Here is an 18,515-nt window from a genome sequence, read left to right on the forward strand (position 1 = left end):
GCCCTCGTGCTGGAGGGGTACGTTTGAAAAAAGGGGAATGCCAAACCTAACTTTAAACACACACCGCATAATAATTTTAATAACTACACAATATGTGTTGAGGTCTATTAAAGGTGATATGCTTATAGTTACTTAACACTGTATACAGTAAATGTATAGCTGATTAGTAATTGTATAGCTTTGATTTAGTATATTTAGCAGATCTCCCACTTTTCTTAAATCTATATAATAAAGAGTTAATAGTTACAATAGTGTTGGTAATATATTTAGTTATGTACACATTTACAGTATTTAAATATTTTGCTGGGTCCATGGTTGGTTGTCACGGTAGTACTTGTTCTCGCGATATTTCCGAGACCCAATTTCATAGCGCGGAACTGAGAGGTAGGAAACTGAAAAGCTAAATATTTTGTCGAATAAACTACATTTAGTTGTTTTATATTTACCAAGCTGTTCTCTTCCAGTGGATTTTCCTATTTTAATATCACGCTTTGCGTAATTACAGCCCAGAATATTTACCTAAATAGCTAAGAGGGCTAAAGCTTCTGATACGCGGTTGTTTCCTGGGTTAGTAAACTAGCTCGCTGCCTTGGCAACGAGATGCTTGTCTTATTAATCTGACTGTTAGCTGGCGAAGGACCGGCTGGTTAAGGAGTTCCTGGATTTTCAGATCTTACGTTTATGCTTTTGTGTGGAAATGCGTGTTTTTCTCGCCTAATCGATTTGCAGTAGCGAGCTGGTTAATGCTGTGGTAAACCAGAGCTGTCAACTCGTAGGTGGATGGGTAGGCTAACTTGCCCGTCGTGTTTACCTAATTGTTAGAATAAACGTGTGCCTGTGCACTGCAAGACTGACTTGTGAGTTATCAACGAAGCATACGTCTCTGTCTGTATTTTGACCGGCCTTCATTCATTATGAAGTATTTGTTAGTTGCTTAGGTACGTTTAAAGTGCAAACAAACGATATGTGCGGGGCTCACTGGTCATGAGAACGTGGTGCTTTTTTTTAACCGTCTAACATGAGTGTCACCGTGTTGTCTTTTCATATATCCCTGTCGATTATTCAAAACCACTGGCTTAAGAGGAAGCCACTCTGCAGTTTGTCTGCGATGAGGTTAAAAACCTCTTTGCTGAAGGAGCCCAAGCATATCCTTTGCATTTCCTTCATTTCGCATATTTAGGTAGCCAAACATGAATGTTTAATTGTACCAGAATACTTGACGTGGTTTTGTGCAACATGTTGTGATGATTTTAAAAAATGAAGGTGAAGATTGTTGTTCCTAATTTCATTTTATATGTTGTGACTGGGGCGGCATGGTGGTGCAGTGGTTAGCACTGTTGCCTCACACCTCTGGGACCCGGGTTCGAGTCTCCGCCTGGGTCTCATGTGTGTGGAGTTTGCATGTTCTCCCCATGTCGTCGTGGGGTTTCCTCCGGGTACTCCGGTTTCCCCCCACAGTCCAAAAACATGCTGAGGCTAATTGGAGTTACTAAATTGCCCATAGTTGTGCATGTGTGTGTGAATGGTGTGTGAGTGTGCCCTGCGATGGGCTGGCCCCCCATCCTGGGTTGTTCCCTGCCTCGTGCCCATTGCTTCCGGGATAGGCTCCGGACCCCCCGCGACCCAATAGGATAAGCGGTTTGGAAAATGGATGGATGGATGTTGTGACTGTCCTAGACTTGATTAACAATGGGAGTTTTCATGTGGCTCTCAGTATTTAAAGGGGCCCCGAATTTCCCCCTGGAATCAGTGAAGTATATTTTATTTTATCTGGGTCTTTTAATGTGCGTGGAGCTGTGGATGATAGCATTCTGCTCGCCATACTCTCCCTGGTCCTTCTCAGCCTATAACCTTAACAGCCGGATACACAGGGAGCTGGTCAGCTGTGTGGGCTGGACCACAGCAGATGAGCTGTATTCCTGCAGCGAAGATCACCAGATCTTTAGGTGGAACCTGCTGAACGGCGAGACCTCCTTGGTGGTGAGGCTACCTGAGGAGATCTTCCCCATTGATCTCCACTGGTTGCCCAAAGCTGTCGGGGGGAAGAAGCAGACTCTTGCTGAAGTGTTTGTGCTCACCTGCACAGATGGTAAAACATCCCCGGTCCAAAGCAGTCCCTGAAAATCCACAGTACTAATCAAGCCGTAATACTAATAAATCATGTTATTTAAATAATTTACAAGACTAATAGTTTTCCTGGAATATCTTTACCATTTGGATATGAATATGAACATTTACTTTTGTGGCAAGTAACATGTAGTCGAAATGATAACAGTACTATAGAATTATAGTAACACACACTGACTGGAACTGCAGACAGTTTTTGAGCTATGAAAAGCGTCCAATCTGTAAAGTCACGTGTTGCACCAGTGCAATCAATCAGTGACACCACCTAACCATTATTGATATGTGTGCTTAAAGAAGGCTTCACTTTAGTTTCTGTATAGCTCACCACCTAAATCGCACAACAGACTCATTCAGTTTTGACCTTTTTATTTTTGTTTTAGATATGTCTTAGAATTTCTGGAGATTTTATCGAATAGTTAAACTCACATTGGTGGGTGGTGAAAATAATATCTTAACTCTAGCTGGCTTATCTAACCTCATGAGGCATCGGATCTCCTGCTGAAACGCTTAAGTGAAACACTAGTTTGGTTTTTTTTCTCATGTTCGGTGGCAGTGGATTACCACTATGCCCCAAAGAGAAGTACGTTTATTACAGAAATGACTTGCCTTATAACCTTTTGCCTTTTTTTTGTCAGTTTGTTATTCTTCTCATATTGTTTTCTCTGTCGCACGTTATGATATAACTGCACTTAAATACTTACTACCTGCTTTTATTTTTCTGGGTCAGCAGCATTCTGTTTTCTTAGAAAGTCCAAATATAGAAATGGGTGAGAGAACTGGGATGCTGATTTGCAGTTTGAGGCGACCAGAAATTACATAGAACATTCAGAATTTTTTAATACGTGTGGCCACAAAGTATATGGTAGGCTGGTGTTTTTGATAACTGTCTCCATGCCTGATCGCATTCTGTCTGCAGCGAGGAGTTTGTCTTAACTCCTAACTCTTCCTTTTTGTGTGAGAAAATGTACAAAAGAGATGGTCTTAGCTACAGAATACAGGGACAGCTTGGGTGCCTGATCCTGAACAGTACCCCCCCCCCCCGACCCTTCTCAGATAAAAGCAAGAGCATTTTAGAACTCTGCTTCATGCAATGTTCTTGGTATAATAACTATATATTGTACACAAAATCTTTTGGCAATGACACTTTGAGTACAGGTTCATAGACCAGGCTAGTGCATATTGCAGTAGTCAGTAAGCATTGCCTCTCTTTGTCTGCTGACAGGTAAGTTCCACCTGGCCTCTAAAGCGGGACGCATCGAAAAGAGTGTTGAAGCCCACCATGGGGCTGTCCTGGCTGGCCGCTGGAACTACGATGGAACAGCCCTCATCACGAGTGAGCTCTCTGCAGACTTTGGGTCAAAACCCATGTAGCACACAGAAAAAACACTACTTTTATTTTTCAATTTCAGGAGTATTTTGGCTGCTTGAGTTCTAGGCATAAATTATATATTTGCTATGACCTTGTGTCCTGCTCCTTTTGTTTCAATGAAGGTCTCTACTGCCTGGAAATGGTCTCTCAAACGTGATCTTCTGTCTTGATTTCTGTCTCCACAGCTGGTGAGGATGGACAGATAAAAATTTGGTCGAAGAGCGGCATGCTGAGGTCCACTTTGGTACAACAAGGTCAGGGACTGACAGAGGAGCGCAGACCGCCCGATAATGCGTTCTCAGTCTGTAAATATGCAGATGTAGGAATGGAAGAAGTGCCAGTCTTAAGATGACTGAATGGAAAGAGGTTTAATTTTGGGATATTTCTGATTCTGCTTGCATACAGAAAACAAAAATAGACATTCCCCATTCACCACAACATGTAAAAATGTCCGTCTTAGCATGCTCATGTTTTTTAAGTTCAGCAAGGTGACACGACCCGTGAATTAGCTTCGGCATGACTATCTGTGAACCAGGTGATGCGGCTCACGTGTTTATAGAATCGGGAAACTTGGAAATTTGAATGAGGTGTTGGGAGTTTTGCTACTAAGCCTGGGAGTTAATCTGGTGTGAGCCCAGTCAAACGTGTCTTTTTCTGACATCTGCACTTAAGGCGGCTAGTGCTGACACAACATATTTGTCAGATTGCTGTTTGACATCAGTGTGTAGTGAAATAAGCTGTACTTTTGGTCTTTATTTATCTGATGAAAAGTGGGGGGAGATTAAACCAGGGCTTAGTGGAGGTGCCACTGTTGTATTGCTGATCGAGGTTTCACACAGCATCTACATGTGTAAATGGTTAAAACACTGATGCAGACCAAGGTCACTGGTTAAGGTCATAAATGCCCTAGTGTGTTGCTGGCCCAGCTTCCATCGTTGTGAATCTAACCTTAATTTAGCAGTGTGATCAAAACAGCATCTAGCATTGTGTGCTGAGGCTGGGTCGCAGACAACTCTGTAACGGTCGCCTGCAAGGTGCCAGACAGATGCGTGTTCATTGAATGCAAGAGTCTCTGCTCGCTGTGTGAAAATCTGACTAGAGTCTGCAAGAGACGTTTTTTTCAGGATTTGTTTTGTGTACCCGAGGGCTTTGAAATGACTCTTTTATTGCTTTCAGCGCTAGTCAAAAATGTTGTAGTGTGACTAGAAAAGGGAAAGTGTTGTTCTTCAACAGAGTATCTGTTTCCAAAAAAAATATTCTTTTCAAAGGATTTACTAAAAGCTGCTACGTTTTGTCCATGCTGTAACAGATGCAGTACAATATGCAGTGCACATTTATGAGAGCATGAATCAGGTTCTTCTTGTACTGTAGGGCATCGTAGATATTTGTCATCCTAGAGATGATTCAATAAACATATAAGCCTCCTACTCAACCAGAGGAATAAGAGTTCTGGTCCTCTGCCAGATGTATACTGGATGAAAGCACACTTTGGGATATTGGGTATAATGGATAAAGTCTGGAAAGAAGAAGGATGATTTCTGGATGTCACTTTGACCTAGACCTTCCTGCACGTTTTTATGTGTGTGAGGCAGCATATATGAACTTTTCTTGTTTATCTTTCATCGTCTCACTTAATTAATCCAGTAACAGAACAAACATTTCTAACCTTTCCCTTGAGTCGTATTGTACAGTGGGCCCTCACACAGCATATGCTTTCTGTGTAGTCTTGTGATCAAACACTGTCTTCATACAAACAGTGAGTGTTTCACAGTGGGGGAACAGGTAATACAGGGGCTGTCAGAGCTCAGAAAGCATGTGGTGTGAATGTGGCTCGTTTTTAAGGTTGGAGGAGGTGGAAGAAGTTGGCCGGGAGGGTCCTGCCTCCGGCCCATACGGGATCATGTGACCTCATGACATCTGTGACCCACCACAAGCACCTGGAGCAGGGTTATATGTCAGCTGTTCTCTTCTTGCCTGTGGGAGTACTCGGTCACAATGATTGTCTTCCCACTTCTGAAAGGAGAGCATGCGTTTATAAATGGCTCATCTGAGGCCTGCTCACTGTTGGGTGGATGTTGTAGTTGTGGTGCCCCAGTGATCCTTTTTTGGTGAATTTTACCTTCTTTATGTCTGAATAGTATATATAAGGTTTTCTGTGGATAGTCTTTCATGAAAACCCCCTGTTAAAGAGATTTTATATTTAATTTTTGAAGCCCAGAGTAGACCATGTGTGCTTTCCTTTGCATGAACACACAGTCCCCTCTTCCTGATTGAAATAACAGCAGGGGGTAGAGCTCATTGTCCACCTCTCCATTCGTCTTTCCCAGGGTCACCTGTGTATTGCGTGGCCTGGGGACCTGACTCCGACCGGATCCTCTACACGTCAGGCAGGCGGCTCATCATCAAACCCCTGCAGCCCAGTTCCAAAGTCCTCCAGGTACAGCTGGCTGTTGCATGGGCTAATGGACAGCTAGCGTTGCGGAGGAACCCTTTGACAGCACACTTTGTGTTTTCACAGGAATTGTCCATGTTCACTTTCTGATTCAATCTTTGGCTTAACTGCATGTTAATTTGGTTGCCATTGATTTTCTGCTGAAAACCAGCCACTGGTCAAATTTTACGTCCATGACAGCGCATAGATTTTCTTGATTAAAAAAAAAAAAAAAAAAAAAAGCAGCCATCTGAACGAATAATGCGATTCTGTGTTTCTCTTGAGTGGCTGTGAATGGTCTGTAAACTGCAGTGCGTGTGTCTTTAGAATGACCGAAGACGCCTTTCTGCCACTTACACAATTGCGTGTTGCATTTCCGGACCTTGAGGTGCTCTAGGGACAAGTAAATTCCCTCGGGTCTTAACCCGAGCCCACCGCTTCCTGAGCAGCAACTGCCATTGTGTGGAAAAGCCTTGTCTGTGACCCCGGGACCCCTGCTGCCCCCAACCGCTGATGCCTCATGGTTAAGGAGGCTTCACAGCGATGCCTTTGTTTTGGCACTGGGAGGGGGGCAGCTGAGGACCCTTATCTGCTTTGACATGTTGAGCCCCTTTTAAGCCGGCCATGTTATTCCGATTCCATGCCGCGTTTCATCACCCCTCCGATCCGCACCTTAATAGGCGAGTTCGATTATCTTAATGCAGGAAAGTGCCGGCAAACCTCCTCCACTTCAGTGGCTGCAAACACACTCACCTGCTTTCAATTAGCACAAATCCAAGCAATTACCATAACAGGGAACAGACCTGTGCTGATGTCAGCCGGTGTGGCTGCCTCCCCGCTCCGTTTTCTCTCCTGCTCGTCATCTCCGCTTTAGTGTTTGGGCTGCCAATTATTGTGTTTTTTTTTTGTTTGTTTGCTTTGTGGGCCCAGTAAACTTTAGATAGTAATTTGTGGTGTTAGTGGGGACCTGTTTGTCATGGTCTGTCTGTATTTGTGGCTGAAAACGGGGGAAGCAGGACAATTTATGTGTTAATTTAGATGCGCTCTTGAATGCATCGCCTTCATATTCTCTCTCTCTCTCTCCCCCCCCCCTCTATCTGAAGTGGAAAGCTCACGACGGAGTAATTCTGAAGGTTGACTGGAACGCCGTCAATGACCTCATACTTTCAGGTGGCGAGGACTGCAAATACAAGGTGGGGTACCATCCAGTCCCATTCAGCAGCATAACACTCTATGACCAGCTGTCCAAATATTTTGCAGGCCTTCCTTAAATGTTTTTCAGTGGTTTTGCAGAAGGAAACTGCCAGTGTGACCCATCCTCTCTCGCTGGCAGGTGTGGGACAGCTATGGGCAGCCTCTGTACTCTTCGGCCGTGCATGACTACCCCATCACCTCTGTGGCCTGGGCGCCAGACGGGGAGGTGTTTGCTGTGGGCTCCTTCAACACGCTGCGCCTCTGCGACAAGACAGGGGTGAGGCTGTGGTCAAGAGCTCATGCAGGACCTGCCTTCTCTGTCTCTCTCTGTCTCTTCCTTATTCACATTTCTGTGCCAAGGCTTCCTTTCCTTTCTCCGCCTACTCCTGCACATCCTGTCGGGCCGGTGTGTTTCATAGCTACCCCCCCACCAACCTGTACCCCTTAATGGACAAGGAATTTTTGCCCATTCAACAACCCCTCAGTACATGGCAACTTTGCATAAGTCTGAAGTTAAAAGCAGCATAATGAGCACAGTTTTCACTATGCCCCTTGTTGCAGTCGTTGACTGCACTGGCCGTTTGGACTGGCGGTGAGGCCCCTGCACTGCAGGTATCTGGATAACGTCATCCTGTGCCGCGTCACAAGCGATTTATAACCATGGTCCCACAAACCCTGCATCCTGTCAGTCCCATGACAACTGGCCCTGTCCCTATAGTGACTCTTGGTGTAACTCGATCCTCCTTTCACTACAAGTCCCGTAGCTGACTGAATCCGGTGCCTCTTACAAAACTGCTCTTCACCAGCACCATCGGTGATTATTAAGCTGCAACAATGTCCCTATATTTTAACCCATTCAAATTGTCTGTGACAGTGTTTCCCAATCCAGTCCTCGGGGACCCTCAGACAGTCCATATTTTTGCTCCCTCCCAGATCTCGGTCGGGAGCAAAATTGTGGGCTGTCCGGCAGGGAGCTGGGAGCTGGGAGGAACAAAAACGTGGACTGGCTGGGGGTCCCGGAGGACCGGGATGGGAAACACTGGTCTATGAAGATTCTCTGTCTTTTGGAAGAAATGTTCCTTTATGGCTTTCTCAGTTATTTGGAGTTGGAGGAGATGTTCCTGAGCCCGGACACCTGGTCCTGGTCGGGGCCAAGCTTCTAATCATAAGACCTTACTGGGGGGAAGAGTGGGTTGTAATTTCAGATGTGTCGTGTAAAGTGTTTGTCAGAGAGATGGTGTGAGGTGGTACTTCTCTGACTTCTTGCTGAAAATGAAATGTCCCTGTTTTGGGAATACTGAAAACAAGCAGCAAAGTGTGTTCCTCTGAAACGGGTCGTCATGTATCTCGTGGTACATTTTGATCTAATTAGGATCAAATGGTATTTTTAAGCACTAAAACAAATGAGCTGGAGCAGAACTCTGAGCCAACACAGATGCCTCGGTCTTGCAGGCACGCGTGTGCGTGCGTGCATGTGTGCGTGTGTGTGTGCGCGTTTCTATTGTTGTTTAGGGACGCTGTGCTATGGCCCTGCTCTCAGTGGGTTTTCCAGGGGTGCTTTAGCGTGGGTGTGTTCTGCAGCCAGGTGGTAGGCAGAGGGGGCCCAAACAGAACTTTCCAGACACTTAGCTGAGCATTCTGGAGACTCGGGGGGGTTTCTTCTTTATGACTGATCGCACGGTATCTGCCGCTGCTCCGACTTGCTGTCCAGGGCTGTTAGCTCTGGTGCATTGTGGGAACTCTGTTGCATTTTGTAAACATCACCAGATTCGAACTGCGGAAACCCTAATGTTTATACCTTCTAAAGTTTTCTGTCTTCATGTATTGCCGTACTTTTTAAGGAATGGTTTTAAGTGACTTTTAGTCACAGTCTTCGCTTTAAAGCCTGAGGTTTCCTTACCATTACAGGAATCAGAATATAAGCAGTAGCCCTTCGTACTGCTGCTCACAACTGGCGATTCTTTCGCTAAGTGTCAGTTTTGACAAGGCTCTGCCTGCCTGTGTGTGCAGAGAAAGGGTTAAGGCCCATGTGGAATCTCAGCAGTGCTACCGTGACTAATCACCAGGAGTTTCGCTCTGTATCTTGTACAGCGGATGCTCGCACATTACGGAGTGCTGGCTCAGCAAGAAAATGCTGACCGGCTTAACCCCTAACCTCCAGCGAGCCTCCACTTAGCCAAACCAGGGGGGACCTCCTCAGGACAGATAAAGCACACGGCTCTCCCTGCCATCGGCACTCGGGGGAGGGGGGGAAAGGCGGGTTGTATTTCATCGTCCTTGCTGGAACCAGCCATGCGACTGTATCCCGGAGAGCTGTACCGTGCCGCGCGCTCCACACTGGGTCCGATTCCGTATTCTGTCAGTCTCGCTGGGCTCTGGCTTCAACTTATTTGTTCTGTGTTTATTTTTAGTACACGCAGGCTCTTAATTATTTGTATATTTATTCAGTATGCTCTTGGTTCTGTTTCTTGGTGTCTAACGGCTTAATGTGGAACAGTAACGTCTCTGGAGTGCGAGTGTATTTTATAAACAGTGTTACATATTGAGACGAGGAGTCGCAGCAGCATGCTTGTGTTGTTAGCCTGTGCAGCCACCTCCTCGTCGTCTGTCTTCCGAAATGGACGGTTAGATGCGGGAAACGAGGCCATGGCGAGGCCTCAGTGGCTGTCTGTATGACATAGCGGGCACCCTTTACTGAAGTTCTTAACTGAATTTGATCACTTAAAAAAATTGCACTAGAGGGCAGGCAGTGAGAGATCTACAATAGCTCATGTCACTTTATACATGGCTTCTAAATACGAGTGCTGGTCGCATGGTGGATTTTTTTTATTATGATCTACCTCACTCCTGCTTGCGGGACATTTTCATAATTTGTGGTCATTTTAATAATTAAAAAAAAAACATAAGTTTGGTTATTTAAAAGCAGAATTGTCCCTGGGCTGGAGAAAGCAGGACTTCAAAAAAAAGCGCTTCCTACACAGACCGTGATGATACTGAGAATTCACTCGGCTTTAGTGCTAACAGAGAACAAAGCCCTGTGACTTGACACGTACCCGTATAACTAAATGAAACCCATTTCCTTCAATAAAAACACAGCCTCGCATTTTAGCTGAACCGTTTCCACAAGGACGAGCATCGCGTTTCAGCCCAGTGCTCCATCTTCATTTGGGGCTTGACTGGAACCATCACTGGCCCATTTATACACCCCAGTTTGTACTGGAGCCTCAGACTGTCCCAGCAGCTTGTCACTCGTGAGTCGGCGGTTTCCAAAGCAAAAAGTCCAGAAGGACACACTTATCCAGACGTCGGGAGCGTGGCTTCTTCTAGAGGGGCTCAGAAAATGCTTTTAAAGTCATAAGTGTTTGGAACGTCTGGCTCAGAAGAGATCTGCCAGTTCTGACCTGACGCTCTGAAGATGTGCTGCTGGAAGATATGCTGGGGGGGGTTACGGAATCACCAGTTTTTTATGTGGTTTGAAATTTTATTCAGTGCCAGTGGATTCCATGGGGCCTTCCTGTGACCGCATGTCACAAAGGTGCGATGTTTACCATGTCTGCCTCGTGATTTATTGTTTGACCGTTTGCAGTGGAGTGAGCCTCCAAGTCTTATCTGCCATTAAAAGTCAGCAGTCGAGCGAGTCAATCAGAATGTGTAGGTTATGTTCAATTAATGAATATAACTGCACTGGCATAAAAGTTCACTGCATCTCAGTGGCCTGTGTTTTGGTTCTGTCTTGTTTGGGACAAAAATAAATGTTAATTTAAACCCAAAGAAAATGGGGAAATTTTAAACGTTGTTTTTCTTCATCTGGAGAAAGTAAGTTGGCTAACTGAAGAGGGAGAAAATGTCACTTGTAAAAGTGAAAGATCTGCCTTGGGGGGTATAACTGGAAAAATAGCAGATGTGGAGGAGGCCTGGGCAGCAAAGAGAGGGAGGGAGAGAGAGAGCGCAAGAACGAGAGCGCTGCCAAACAAAGGGAGTCCTGAGTCAGCAGCAGTGTATGGGGCTGGGCTCCTCTCTCTCTCTTCCCCACTCCCCCCTTTCCTTTAGTTCTCTTTCTCCTCCCCTCCTGTCCTTTCACGTGTCTCCTTCTCTCCTGCTTCGGCCCCGTGCCCATTCTCAGTTCAGAGCCAGAGATCGTGTGTGTGTGTGTGTGTGTGTGTGTGTGTGTGTGTGTGTGTGTGTGTGTGTGAGAGAGAGAGACTGACTCACCAGTGTGTTTATAGTCGTTACTCTGGCACTGGCTCCAGTTGAACCCTTCTCCTCACTCACACCTCCAACTTTAATTTTGACTCTTTACACCAGCCCTAACCTAACAATGCTCACGCAGCAGTCGTAGAAACTGGCGACGTGAAAATACACTCACTGTGTCGTGCTTTGTCTCTTTCCATTTTCACTTTATCTTTATTTCTGCTCTTAGTGCTCGGCTGAGTCTACTTGCGAAGAGTTTTGAAAGAGTGAGCACTTTCTGCGTGCTTTATGATTTGACTTTCTGGCCAGTGAAAACTGGCATTAAAGCCACAGCCCCACAGGTTAAACACGGCGTTCGATTTGATGCACTCGGGACCTTGGGAAGCGATTTCAGTGCCACAGAGAGACAAACGCACTTGGGGGGGGGGGGAGATGTTGTCGCACATGAAGGTGTCATTTTTATTTCTTATTGCCTCTTGTTTTCGCCATACGCCCCTCATCATGAAGCTTTTACCCCTCTGAAGGGATCATGCGAGGACAGACCGATGGCTGTATGTGTCCCACACGGCCGCAGGGGCTGCGTTGGGAGTGACTCCGTGTGGATTTCTCCCTATAAAAGTCCACTGGCTTCCCTTCCCCCTGTGTCCCCAGCCACGGAGAGCGTGGAGGAGAGATAGATGGTGGCCTCCGCCGGGGGCGTGCCAGTTTGTCTGGCAGAGTCATTACTCTCTGGCCCATTAAATCAGTACCTTCGCAGACAAGACAAACATGTTGGGGGGGGGGGGGAACCGGGAGAGCTGGGGGGGGAGTCACCCCCTCAGAACAGCCCCTGCCGCCTTCATTGCGTGCGCAAGGCGACGTGTGCGCATGAGCTTCCAGTCTGGCAAACACATATTTCTTTTTTTCAGGATTTGTGTGTGTGTGTGTGTGTGTGTGTGTGTGTCACTGGGCTCCAAGTTGGAGACTTTGGAGGAAATGTGCCTATTGAAATGAACCTATAAGCTGTTTGTTCTTGGAATCCTCAGCCCTTGGAGTCCTTTGGCGTGGGAGGAGTTTCAGTCGCTGGTTTTTGTGCGTGTGTGTGTGTGTTTTGTCTGTGCTGAAGATTTGATTGTTTGCTGGTATATTGATTTTTTTCCCCCCATTTGCTTGTTCTTTGTTTACAGTCTGACAGGGCGCGTCTCGCTCCATGAGTAACCACACAGGAGAACCTGACAGTAGAGGTTTACTTCAGTATCTTGGGAAAATGTGACCTGTGCTCCCTCAAAGATGTCCACTCCTTCATTACTTGCCAAAGATAGTCATTTATTTACCATTTATGCTTCTATTATGTTTTTGATAAATGTCTTCCCTTTTTCTGTCTGATATACATGCTTTCAGAAAGAGAAGTCCCTTTGCTATCTATGGAGAGATCTCATGGGGTTTGGCTCTCTCTGTCTCGCTGGATATCTTAGATGCTTCTGTAGTTACCATCTCCTCAGGCACCCAGTCACTGAATCTAACCATTCATGGTGAGTTCTGGTCAGTCAAAATAAACAGATCTGAACGGGCACTTCAGCCGCTTCCCACAAATCGTAAGCCCGGGTACCTCCCCAGAGCTTCCCTTTATGACATGTTTTTTGCCCCCTGGGGGGGTTGTAGGGGAATGGCGTCTGGTGTCTGTTTCCACCCATAGAGCTCACCCTAACCTTGGTTAATTGAGTTCAATCCAGAGTTATGGCAAACAGAATCTGTGATAATTCACAGACCCACATGTTCACATGTGAAGTCATACTCTCGGTGGCCACATGACCATTGACCCAGCGTTTACGTCATTTGTTTGTCATTCTGCTTTATTTTTACGTAAATGAGTCTGAGGTGTATAAGAGTACAGGATGCCCCCCCCCCACAGAGGATTTATACAGCAAGTAAGATGCTGTATAAATGACCAAGTGCAGAAAAAGCAGCTTAATGGCAGAGCGATGGATTCGTAAATGGCGAGCGAATGCCTTTGATGGCTGTTGGTGCGGATGGGCTGCCGCCTCTCTGTACCGCATGACGTTCCCGTGTCAGCCACTCCCGGCCAGCCCGGCACGCTGCGTGCCCTTCCCTTCTTGCCAGCCCCCTCTAACCCCTCAGTGCTAATTGAATCCTGCTGGCCGGCTCACAGCTGCATCCCGCTGATGAGTCCCAGGGGCCGGCCCGGCCATGTGCGTACGGTTAGCGCGCGGAGGCTTCGGGGCCTGCAGTGTACGTCTCCAGCACGAACCAATGTGTGTGTCATTACCGTCTGCCTTCCTGCCAGACTCCTGCCTTGTGCCACTTGATGCAACCCACAGGCCAAATCCGTAGTTTTACGATCAAACCGTATATTACAGAAAATAGCCACTCTTTCTGCATCTTGTTATTCATCTGACCATTGTGTTCCTAGCTTCACCTCTTCCCTCAGCTTGCCTTTGTAAACAGAAATGAATTATTGAACGCATACAGTGAGTTGTTTGGATTAATGTGCCGTCACTGTCTGAAAGGTACACCGTGTCTGGTCACTGCGGGGGTGAGGGGGGGCTTGTCCGCTAATCAAGCAGAAGTATTATCACGCATCTTTCTATTAAAAGGCCGGAGTGTAAAGCAAATACAACTAGTTAGCTGTAATACAAAATTAACTCCTGTGTCAAAAGATCCTTAGAGCAGGATAGTGGGAAAGTCAGTTTGAGGCTCATAGGAATCCTGGAGTATACAGGGCACTCATCATCCTCTTCTTCATCACCGCCATAGTGCTCTTACTCTGTCCGCAGGAGCTGGAGGGCAGAACCAGCATGTGGCTTTAGCTCGTCATAGGAGAACAGCTCCCTAAGCGTGATATCTGTGTGGAAGGTCTCCCAGGGAGGGCCAGTTTCGGCCATACAGATCACAAGGACATTAATCTCTAGCCAAGTCCAAAAAAGATCAGATTTCTGCACATTTAGCTATTGTACAGTGTCAGACGGGGGGGGTGCAGAGGTATATTTTCCAATTTGGAGAAGCAAGGCTGAAGGGTCGGCAAAGGCGGCGCATCGCCTCCTCCCCGCACCTGTCACCAGCCAATCAGAGCAGCGGTGACACAGTTTTCTAAATGGTTACACAGCTGAGGTGAGGCTGGAGCTGCGCCAGGCTCGTGGCGGTGCCACATTTGGTCTCTCCCGCGTCTGCCTGGCTGAAAGCTGCGACCTCTTCTTAAGCGATTTAACAGAATCTCTAAGCTGGGAGCGAAGACCCGCTGTTCTGAAAGGTGCAGTCAGCCCGTAGCCCAAGCTCTGCAGAAGGCAGCACCCGATGATTCAGCCCATGGCCAGATTCCAGATACAGGGGCTGTCAGGGGCCTGACCCAGGCAATGCATCCCTCGGGAGTGACTCCCAAAAAATGTCCTGTCCTTCATTTTACCGTGTATAGCTGAGTTTTGTCCCGATCATAAAAAGGGAGTGTGATACTTTTTGTGTTTGACGATAAAAACAAAAAAATGCCTCCATTTTTGTGCGTTTGGCAGTGTTGCACTTTAATGAACCGCTGTCTGACCGCCATCACCGGGTCGCAGTCAATAGCGCTTGCGCCATGCCATTTATTTTACATGCCACTGTGCATGGGAGGAGAATGTGAAAACTGAAGGACTTTTAAGAGGGAAGGATGAGTATTTGTGTCAAATATCAGAGGACAGACGAGCAAAGGATAAAGCGTGTCGCCGTCTCCCGGGTGACTAGGCGAGCTCAGACAACCCGGTGCCACCAAAGGTTTCTGAGCAGCCTTTATGGTCTGCAGGCCGCCTTTTCGTTTGATAGCGTGTAATTGAATGCAGTGGGTCAGACCTTATTATAAAGCACAGCATTCTCCTTCAGAAATTCTACTGCTCGTCTCACATACTTTCCATTCCTTTGTTTTTAAAGATTTTATTTTAGCTTACTTGCGGTTTACAGTTAATCAAGTTACGTCTGAAAACAGGTCAAGTAAAATCCTGTAAAATGGGAGATGAATTGTCCTGGTGATAAGCTTTTTCCGGAGCTTGGTCTCCTGTCTTTTGATATCTGCTTAACGGTTAGAAAAGGGTTACTGAAAAGCTACAGTCTGCAGAGACCGAATGGACGTAATCAGCCTAAAGACCCCAAGTTTGTCTTTATTTTCCCTCCAGGTGAAATTTCCATAACAGTGAAACCCGATCATTAGCTGAGGACAAAATGTCAACGGAAAGCTGAGAACTAAATTGTCCCTGGGGGGTACGAGGGCCAGGGTTACGGGATGGTACCCCTCCCCCCGGCCTGCTCTGTGTTCACTGCGGAGAGGCCATTTCTCCCAGAGCGGCTGAATGGGTGTTTGCTTTGGCCGCGTACCACACTCAGGTGAGGATGCCCCCAGATATGTGAGCCCAGCGCGGGACGGAGCCGGAGGGCGGGGTGCCCAGGACGGAGCCAGAGGGCGGGGTGCCCGGGACGGAGCATGATGCCTTTTACAGTCCATCCTGATTTACTCCAGAACTCGTTCCCCATCTGCTATTTTGCTACTATCTCTCTTCATTAGCAAACAAACTTTTTAATAATTATTATATCCTTTGGGTTTTCACACTCAGGAGTGCAAGTGTGTGAGTGTGCCCTGCGATGGGCTGGCCCCCCATCCTGGATTGTTCCCTGCCTCATTCCCATTGCTTCCGGGATAGGCTCCGGACCCCCCGCGACCCAGTAGGACAAGCGGTTTGGAAAATGGATGGATGGATGGATGGGTTTTCACACTCCTCAACCTTCCATGCCTGCCACAGCATGTGTAGTGACGGGCCATTCATCTGCAGGTAATTTAAATCATCCCTTTCTCAACTAAATCCTTTTCCATTAATGCTGGCTTGCAGGGTATTTGATAGTGGGCATTGTCGTTATTTAGAACATATGTCTTCCACGCTGTGTCCGTTGATGGCTCTTCTCATGAGTGTCTGCCCGATTTTTGTGTTACTAACAGTGGGTTTGTAAATGCCTTTAAATGTCCTTCCAGTCCCTCAGAGCTACCATACAGCCAGGGCCCGCTGTGAGACCACATTTTCTCAAAATGGCACTCACCTCCCCAATTTCGAACCGGAACATCATTTTGACCTGATTTGTAGAACACAAAGAATGTCCCGTAAATTAGGGGGAGGGTGGTCGCCATGGCGCCATCAGCAGAGACTTATTTGTTGAATCAAGTCTAATTTGTGGTTATTCCTGTTTCGGGTCTAATTATCTCGACATATTTCCTTTTTTGCATCAAAATTTGATGCATTTTATTTAAAAATACGACGATGACTCCTGAATATGTATTATTGGTAATTTGGAGACTATTCAGATGAGATTATACTTCTACTTTCCTTCATATGAATGTGCCGCCCTGTTGCTTGTGCTGCCGTCTCTGGGGTGCACAGCTTGCTGCTCTTCTGGGTCGGCACGTTCCGGAACTCTACAGGGAGCTGGAACTCCGACGACGGACAAGTTCACGGTGTGTCTAAGTATGCATGAGAATGAGAACTCGGGAATCCACCTGAGCTGTTGACTGTTGTTCCGGATACAATATGAAAATCTGTGACTGCAATCAAAAATTGACAAATCTTGTATGTTGTTTGGTTACTTATGGTTAAGGTTAGGGCTGGGTAGGGGGTCGTCACTTTGGGATTAGAGTTGTCCCCATAAAAATGAATGGAGAGTCCCCACAAAGATATAATTACAAACCTGTGTGTGTAGAGGCCATGTATTGTGACAGCAACCACATATTTCCATAATTCGGCACGTGGAGGCTGGCACGTGATTGGATGCACTGTGGGTGGAGATGGGGAATCCGCAGTTCGATGTGCTGTGGGTGGAGATGGGGAATCCACGGTTGGATGCCCTGTGGGTGGAGATGGGGAATCCACGGTTGGATGCCCTGTGGGTGGAGATGGGGAATCCACGGTTGGATGCGCTGTGGGTGGAGATGGGGAATCCACGGTTGGATGCCCTGTGGGTGGAGATGGGGAATCGTGGAAGTGTGGCGGCTGTGTTGTGCCTGTGGATGTGTGCATGTGTGCGAATGCGGCACACCGGGATTTACGCTCGTACCTGCACTGCCAGGCCGTCTCCTGTCCAGGAGCAGAGCAACTAACCGAAGCCAGCTGGGATCGACTGAGCGGCAGCCAGCAAGTTCCCCCCCACATCCCTCACCCCCTCCCCCCCCCCCCCCCCCCCCATCCTGAGGGTTAGCCCGCCGGGGCCCCATGAGCCTCCCGTCCTGACAGAGTCTGCTATAGTCACACGCCACGCCAGCGATCGGCCCCTTCTGAGGAGAAGCAGAGCGAGGCAGTGGCACTGGGCAGCACAGACATACTTAATGTGTCTGATGTAATGGGGCTGAATCAGCATATAGTCCCACAGAGAGCCATTGGCTGATACGTGTGTCGTTAACCCCTTCCCTGCTCCTTCCCCTCTCTCTTTCGGCGTCCTTTCAACCATGATTCAACCCAAACCCCTGACATCTAACAAATTAGCAGTGCTCCCCCCCCGCCCATTGCACTTGATGGGTAGTCTCCCCGACCCCACTCATGGCCCGTATCTCCCCTCTTGCATTCCGCCTCGTGTTCATGTCAGGAGGGGGTTTGCCAAGCAGAAGAGTTGCAGTTGACTATGTTTTTTTTTTTCCCCTCCCTTCCTATAGTCGTCCCCCCCCCCCCTCCATAATAAGGCAGCCGTGTGTAGGAGGCTCAGAACACCTGCCAGTCTTAATGGCAAACGTATGTGTAGGGAAAGGAGAGCGAACGAGCACAGAGTCGGCAACGCTGTATGTGAGAGAGGAAGAGAGAGAGAGGAAGAGGGAGAGAGAGGAAGAGAGAGAGAGGAAGAGGAAAAAAGAAACATAGTCACACATTTCATTCATGATTCCTTTAAAAAAATATCACTCCTCTTTGATTTTTCTTTTTCTTAAAGCATGGTTGTTACTGATGTATATTAAGCTCACCAAGAAGGCATTGAGTATTTTGTTTGGTGGTTTTGGGTGCTTCTTTTGGAGAAGAGTTTCCCCTTGTTGGACGATTCCCCCACCCCCCCATACACACCCTGGGCTCTGACTTGGCCTGCCTGGGGGCCTCGCTGTGCCCTGCCACTCCCCGCATAGGGTGCAGGTGCTCGTAAGTGCTCTGCTGTGGTAGGCAAACACGCCAGGGCCATATCTTCCTGACACATGAAACCGCATTCGGCCCTTTTGGATCT

At 47.3% G+C, this 18,515-nt stretch overlaps 1 protein-coding gene across 5 annotated transcripts in view; it reads left to right on the plus strand.

Annotated features, from left to right (window-relative positions):
* Positions 1-299: 299 nt before the first annotated feature.
* Positions 300-18,515, plus strand: part of ift80 (intraflagellar transport 80 homolog (Chlamydomonas)) — a 32,014-nt gene continuing 13,798 nt past the window's right edge. For 2 of the 5 annotated variants that reach the window (XM_049003582.1, XM_049003586.1), the window contains exons 1-7: positions 995-1,144; positions 1,867-2,089; positions 3,350-3,460; positions 3,682-3,750; positions 5,824-5,933; positions 7,031-7,120; positions 7,261-7,398. In XM_049003582.1, the coding sequence (XP_048859539.1) occupies positions 1,019-1,144; positions 1,867-2,089; positions 3,350-3,460; positions 3,682-3,750; positions 5,824-5,933; positions 7,031-7,120; positions 7,261-7,398 (867 nt within the window). In that variant the 5' untranslated portion in view covers positions 995-1,018. Of the gene's footprint in view, positions 385-800; positions 939-994; positions 1,145-1,866; positions 2,090-3,349; positions 3,461-3,681; positions 3,751-5,823; positions 5,934-7,030; positions 7,121-7,260; positions 7,399-18,515 lie in introns of those variants that run through there. The other 3 variants (XM_049003583.1, XM_049003584.1, XM_049003585.1) reach the window with 3 other exon arrangements.

This window comes from Brienomyrus brachyistius, unplaced genomic scaffold (genome assembly GCF_023856365.1).
Source record: "Brienomyrus brachyistius isolate T26 unplaced genomic scaffold, BBRACH_0.4 scaffold85, whole genome shotgun sequence".
NCBI lineage: Eukaryota > Metazoa > Chordata > Actinopteri > Osteoglossiformes > Mormyridae > Brienomyrus > Brienomyrus brachyistius.